Genomic DNA, 7,564 nt, shown 5'->3' with positions numbered 1-7,564 from the left:
ATTGTGACAAAAATGGAAGTGCACAAGCCAAGTTATAAAAGATGATATAAGTATTTTATTATTCATGTGATAGTAATAACCGCAAAACCAATACTGTGGGGTGAGCTCTTATGTACATGTATGTGTATGTAGGCTTCTCTTTTGGATGTTCCATCAAACGCACAGATATTAGAAGGATTGAGGGGGTATAGCCTATACCCTTCAACATTCCTCATATGAAAATAGGGATATTCTGTTCTACATCAGTGTCATTCCACCCCCATGCCCATTAGACAAAGTCAAGTGACCATCTCAAGCAGCAAATGCTGGGGATTGGTGAAGCGGCAGTGAAGTTGGGAGGTTAGGGCTGCGTGTACAAGGTGCCCTGCCCTGTATTAACTCATTGTATTCTTATAAGCTGTTTAGGACCATGCCCTCACAATGCAACATACAGACAAGAGCAAGGCCAGATATAAAGGTATAATAGCTACATGACCAAACATACAACATACTTTAAGAAGCTGTCCTGTAAAACCCAGTTATGGCCTAAGTAAAAGGTAGCATTAAACATAAAGGTCTTCACCGCTTGCCTAAGTGCCTGTACACATGGGGTAGGGCACAAGTCAATAGGAAGGGAGGGTATGAGCTCATGATATAATAAGCCAGAAAGTTAACAGTGAAATATTTGATTTTCCTATCCTTTATTTTTGCAGTCCCAAGCAGAAACCCACCTACCAAACCTTCAGGGAGCCTCTGTTCATACTGTCTTCAATTTACTGAGTCTACCTAATTTGTGCAGGTCTGCTGCAAATTATCCCAAATTAAAAGCATGTGCATGTGTGCATAGTGATAACAAAGTCAGTTTATACGAGCACCAATTCCAGTTCTTATCCAGGTGCTGCTGCAAGCCACTGGCAGACTCAGGAGCACATATATAAAATGGGTATAATAGTAACCTGCCATTTATTTTGGCTAAAAGAAGTAGATTGATTTTGAGCACATAACTCTGAAATTATTTGATGATATGTGTTGTACTCTTAACTCTTAATATTGTATAGGTCACATGCAAGAACATGCAGATTGTTCTGTGTAAACAAAACTGCTCTGCAAGAAGGCTCACAATGCAAGTTGCAAATCAGTGTTGCTGGGAGGAATTGGGACAATCCTGGATAAAATGAGAAGCCAAAATGGCTTCTGTAATTCCAGGAGTGTCCTGGGAAAATTGTGACACTTCAAGGTTTTGCTAGCCTCCCCACACCATGCACACAGTTCAAATAGGTGCGGGGGGGGGGTCAGTGACAATCCTAGGGGGAAAGCATAGAATGCATGGTGGATTTGACTCTTTAAAGGAACTTTGTTTAAATTAAACGGGTTAATAAACATTTATAAACAAACAATCCTATCTTCTTCCTTGTACAGGTAATGTGTGAACACGTTGTGTGAATAAAATGTCCAATCTTACCTCCATGTCTACATTTCTGCTGTTGGGATTCTCAGACATTCGAGAACTACAGATCTTGCACTTTTTTGTTTTCTTGTTGTTGTACTCGGTGGCAATAATGGGGAATTTTCTCATTATTGTAGTAGTTGTCTTCGATCACCACCTTCACACCCCCATGTACTTCTTTCTCATGAATTTGGCCATGATGGACCTTGGAACAATTTCTGTCATGGTACCCAAATCGATGGCTATTTCTCTTTTAAACAGCAGGTTCATGTCTTATTCTGGATGCATTGCTCAAGTCTTTTTTTCATATTTATTTGGAACATCAGATCTTGCCCTCCTAACTATAATGGCACATGACCGCAATGTTGCTATTTGCAACCCACTCCAATATGAGTTAATTATGAAAAGAGGAGCCTGTATACGGATGGTAGCCATTGTATGGATTATCAGTCTTCTTAATGCCACCCTACATGCTGGTTGCACCTTTGCAAACACCTTCTGTTCTAATGCTGTCAATCAATTCTTCTGTGAAATCCCAAGGTTACTGAAGCTTTCCTGCACTGACTTTTACTTAGTTGAAGTTGGGTTTCTTGTGCTAGGATGGAGTATAGGGCTCGGTTGTTTCATTTTCATCATCATAACATACATTCAAATCTTTTCTACAGTGCGTAGAATCCCTTCTGTTCATGGTCAGAAAAAGGCCCTTTCCACTTGCCTGCCCCACCTCATGGTTGTCTCTGTGTTTATGTTCACTGGAGTATTTGCTTATGCAAAGCCCCCCACAGATAATGCTTCCAATGTGGACATAGCTTTTGCTGTGGTCTATACCATCATTCCTCCCACACTGAATCCATTCATCTACAGTATGAGAAACAAGGAAATAAAAACTGCTATGTGGAAACTCTTAGATTATGGACATTCTTCTAAAAATATATTTTGAGTTTTTAAAAATGGGATTGTATGTTCAATGTGAATATTTTGATATACAGTTTTTAACCTAGCACTAGAACCTTGGGGTGGACATTTGCTTTGCATGTAGGAAGTTCCTGCTGTAACCCCTGGCATCTGCAGGTGGAGGAATGAATGATTCCATATAGCGTGTTCTCCCTAACAGAGAGCACGTGTTGCGGTTGGGGGAACAAGCCACCCTGCAGTGACTAGGCAAATTTGGTAAGGAACCCAAGCCTTTAAGTGGTTAAATTTGGGTTGCTGGGGAGTTTTGATTGTTGCCAATTTGGAGGAGGGGTAAGAGTCTTTAAATACAGGGGCCAGACGTTGGACGTCCTCTTGGCCGTTTTGCACCGGATCACCCGCCCTCCCTCCCTTTTATAGGGTGGTTTTTCTTGATCACTTGACCTTGCTATGCCTGTCATGGGGTCGTCCGCCTTGGAGCGGGGGCCTGGTAGGAATTTTGCCATTTGGCTGATTGGCTGGTGCCATTTGGTTTTTGCCTACTGCGTAGCAAATCGTCACAACTTGTAAGGTTGGCGGTTAGGCATTGGTTAAATTGGTTCTTGGAGGGGTAAGTGCCTATCCCTCCAAATGATGCGGAAAGGGAATTCCGTTAAAGGAATCCAGGGGCTTGCCATTCTTTTCGTCCTTGTCCCCGGAGTCGGACTTGGGCCGTGCAAGCCCCACAGGAACATGAGGGTGAGAAGTGAGGGACTGATGCCCAGCTTCATTTTCTCACCCAATACTTGTTTCCCACGCTGGCTTCCGCCGGAGTCCGGAAGGCCAGCTCTGTCCCTGAGGGCAAGGACAGATAGTCATAACCAATGCCTAAGCAACCACTCACATTTTTTGTATTTTGAATAAAGTTGTGGCCAAAATTATGCCAAAAACCTTAAACAAAAATTGATGTGTGAAGTGTGAATTTTTTTGGGGGTGGCATTGTGGGACTCAACACGCAACTCAAGCCATAGGGAGCCACTACCAATCAGTGTCAACAATACTGAGCTAAATGGACCAATGGGCTGATTCAGTGTAAAATAACTTCCTGTGTTCCTAACTCTACAATGCAAATAGTCTTATAATTTATTCACCTTATTCTCCATGCCATTTATTGCCATTTGTTCATCCTCTTCACTCTTCTCTCCCCCCCACAAATGTGTTTTACTTACTACTGATACAAGTATAGTACAATTAGATATACTGTAACTGTATCAGCAAATACTATTTCCAATGCCTTTAGTAAGAAAATAAAAGTTCAAAAGCATAAAATGTATGTCCCCAAAATAATAATGAATTTTATTATATTTTTGCTTGCCACTCCAGTCTCTGAGTAGTGTGAGATTCCAGGGGTTCCAGGAATTTACCCAGGGTTAAACTCGTGGTGCCTTGGAACGTAACCCTTACTTAATGGGCGTTGCCTATATAGAACAATCAAATGTAACGAATATTCATTCTAAAACGAAAAAGTGTTGAAAAATGTGTAATTTTCCCATCAGAATTTTCAGCTTTACTGTAGTGTAGACAGAATCAGACATTTTGATTGTGACCATTCTAAATTATAAAACTTATTTTGATAAATTAATATATGATGTTGCAATCTTCCTTCTCTTATTTTGATAATATCCATTGCTAGAAACATTTCCCTTGCCATATTCCATCTTCCCATCAGTCACCCTGGAGACTGCCTCTCCCTCGGGAGTTGTTAGGATCCACCTCTGGCTCAGTCCATTGGGATTTCTTTCCACTAAATAGTGCCATTCACCGCTCTAAGAGATACTGCTGTGAAAAACCCAGCCACACTTGCAGTTACTTCCAGGCTAACATAATTAACAGGAAACTAAAATATTATCTTAAAGATTTCAAAATAAAACATTACCAAAGGAAATCAAATGCAAAATGCACATTTAAAACAGCACAATTAGGAAGATAATATTATCATAGATACCATGCTCTCTGTATCCAGTATCCAGTAACTAGTTGTTGTGGTTCGATCCCCGTGTAGTGGAATGAAAACACACGGACACGTGATATAAGGTTAATGGGCAAGAAAAGGCCACAACTTTATTGATTACAGCAAATGAAAAGGTATTGGCTTAGGCATTGGATCACGTCAGTTGACTCCACCCACTCGGAGAGGGGTGAGTCAGAAAGGGGGTTTATTCACCAGTAGGTGGAGCCTGTTGATGCTAATCCAACTATAAGCTCTCCCCTGATGTCACCGAGGGTCGTGCCATGGCCTCCCGCCACACAGGCATCAGACAGAATACACGACCGCCGGATTCCTTTAACGGAATACCCAAAAATTGAAGGCGTAGGCGATGGCCACACCTAGCCCTTCCACACACCACAAACACATTATTCCAATGCCTAACCGCCACCCGAGCCCAGAATGGGGCTCGCCGCCAATACTCTCACGGCTGTAACCAATCCCTAATGCTGATGATGATGCTACCTAACCACCATATATCATTCCCATTGGCCACTCGTTCATGACATTCTACAAGCCTCACTAGGTCCAATGAGCATCAACTGCCACTGTCAGAGCCTGTTATATTCAAAACTATATTATGTACCAGGTGAGGCGGGGTCTGTGTGTCCTGAAGCTGAACAAGAAAATGTCAAACCTGCAATGTGGAAGAATGCAAATGGATCAAAGAGAGGCAGGTCCTATGTAGCTGGTTTCCACAGTAGATATAGTACATTTGATCAAGAGGCATGACAGGGTTTAGTTGGGAGGAAAGGTCCATAGCAAAACACACTTCCTCCTCCTCCTCCTCCTCCTCCTCCTCCTCCTCCTCCTCCTCCTCCCTCTTCTTCTTCTTCCGCTCTACACCCAGAGATTTCAGAGCAGTTCAGAGATGGGGCAACCCAAAAAATGGGGGGGCTCTATGGCCTGCTGACCATCCGTTTCTGGCTCTATGGACAGAGACTTCCCCCTCAAGACCCCTTTAACAGGGTACCCTGTAAATGCCACTGCTGTTGGGGGGGGTGGATCACCCCTCCCCCCTCCAGGTCAGAAGATAGACTAAAGGATTCCGCCAAAGGACTAATCCGCCAAAATTGCGACTAGTGCTACAGGGAAGGCAAAACCTGACAATCAGGGGAAATTCCTTCCCAGCTCCGAAAAACAGCAACCATTAAGGAATCATAGGAAAGCCCACTAAGCTGGATAGGAAAAGGTTAGAAGAAAATCAGAAAAACAACAGCAATGCTAAGGGGTGGGCAGGGTTGGTGACACCACAAGGCTGACTTGGCTGCAGTGAGTTGTGTCGGCCTGATTATAAGTCCAGGGAGTGGACCTGAGTGAAGCCTGCAAAAGCTTCACCCCCACAGACCACCGTGGATTGGCAAGATGCTCTGTGGTGGCTGGGGAGGAACACAACAGTCAGGGCAACATGGCGAGGCTCCAGGGGCTTAGGGAGGCACCGTGGTGGGCCGCAACTGGCACTCGCCGTGGAAGAAGGGTTAAGTGGTCATTGTCACTTCACTGGATAAATGTTATACTCTAGCTCTCCTCTGATCCTTGCACTAAAACTTTGCATTGACTTGTGGGCATTCTTTCAGGTTTAATAGTTTTCCCGGGGGGTGTAAAACAAGTTTGATTTTGGACCCCTCCTGTATAATTTCTATATAAATACTTTTTTTGTTTACTGTGAAAGTAGAAGCAGTAACTTTCAACAATGTTTTCAGATCAGCTGTGCTGGACTCTTGGGAGTAAGATCCCAAGACGACAAATAAGGCTTAAAAGAATGATCTTTCCCATGTCTACTGCTGCTAATTTAGTGACTATTATCCTCACCTATGCAGTCTATTTAAAGGAGAGGGGGGACGTTACACGTACTGTGGCAAGTGCTGCAAGAAGGCTGAAAGAGCTTGGTTGAGAAGATGCATGGATTCTGACATCTTTATCGTATCGTACCCTAAAGTATTTGGAGAGGAAATTGAATCTTATCATCAAAGGTATTTTAAAACGATTTAAGGTGGTTTGGTAGTTTCCTTTTACTCTGATGTAATCTAGATATGTCTATCAGCATTTTATTTTCTTCTCATCTATCAATTTTAAAGGGGTCTTATATACTCTTGTATGCTGATACCAGTCCTTATTAGAGTGCTCAACTTTAAAATGAACAATGACCACCTGGTATGCTAAACACATTCCTAATTATTGTTCCAAAGGCAAATAGATGTAGCTGATGCGGATATATTGTATCATTCAACTGTGTGGTCCATTTGTGATGCGTGAATCATGGATCTGGGCTGTGTTCTGTTCCATTCAGTCTGCGTGCTGGAAGAACGATCCCAATCAAGGCTACAGCCTTTTCCCCCAGTAACTGGATAATTTGCAGCAGGTTTTTTCCCCCCATGTCAGAAAAATAAGAGAGTGATGACATGAAAATCCATGCAGGCAGAACTAGATTTGTGTTACATTTCATGGGGACGCAAATCCACCCCAGATCATTATCACCCACTGAAGTATTAGAGACATATATTGGCACAAACAGTAGCACTACTGGCCTGTGAAATTCATTAGGAGATTTTATGTCAATATAATGCATTCACTTTACTATTTATCTGTAGCCGACTACATTCAAAACAGGCTGTTGCCTTAGAATTCTGCCTTATTCGCAAACACATATATACTCTATTACTTATTTTTGAAAAACATGGGTTTGAATTAGGCCACAAGCGATGGGACAGCTCTTCAAGTGACATTAATAGCAGCTTATTTTGTGGGGCAAGGCAACTAAAGGAAGTAGTTTAAAAGCCCCCAGATAGCTTCATATCACTGTAAGATTACTTGTTGTTGTTGTTTAGTTGTTTAGTCGTGTCCGACTCTTCGTGACCCATGGACCAGAGCACGCCAGGCACCTCTGTCCTCCACTGCCTCCTGCAGAATCCTCCAAACATGGAGACTGAACAAAAATATGCAATATGAGTTAATATGTAAATTTTGGAGTAAAAGTGTTTGAGATACTTTAGATAATAACAGATATAGAAGCTTCAATTTACAAACTGGCTATTTTGGCATAACCTTTAATTTCAATTGTTTTTTCACTACTTGATTAGCAAAATAATGTGGAATATATAATGAAATTTCAAGAAGCATGTTTAAATTAGCTTGTTAATCAATATTAACACTTTTTAGCTTCTTCCTCCACCAGAGAAAATACAAATGTTGAAGAAAAA

At 42.0% G+C, this 7,564-nt stretch overlaps 1 protein-coding gene across 1 annotated transcript; it reads left to right on the top strand.

The window, feature by feature from the left end:
- The first annotated feature begins 1,427 nt into the window (after positions 1 to 1,427).
- On the top strand, positions 1,428 to 2,366 carry LOC128398748 (olfactory receptor 14A16-like). The gene has a single exon (XM_053360000.1). The coding sequence runs from the start codon at positions 1,428 to 1,430 to the stop codon at positions 2,364 to 2,366; it is 939 nt and encodes a 312-aa protein (XP_053215975.1).
- The last annotated feature ends 5,198 nt before the right edge of the window (positions 2,367 to 7,564 follow it).

This window comes from Podarcis raffonei, chromosome 13 (genome assembly GCF_027172205.1).
Source record: "Podarcis raffonei isolate rPodRaf1 chromosome 13, rPodRaf1.pri, whole genome shotgun sequence".
NCBI lineage: Eukaryota > Metazoa > Chordata > Lepidosauria > Squamata > Lacertidae > Podarcis > Podarcis raffonei.
Note: the sequence above shows the minus strand (reverse complement) of the source record. Positions and strands in the feature narration are given on the sequence as shown.

What these genes read in the sequence shown, in the direction of transcription:
- LOC128398748 (XM_053360000.1), top strand. Translation starts at nt 1,428, where the DNA reads ATGTCCAATCTTACCTCCATGTCTACATTTCTGCTGTTGGGATTCTCA.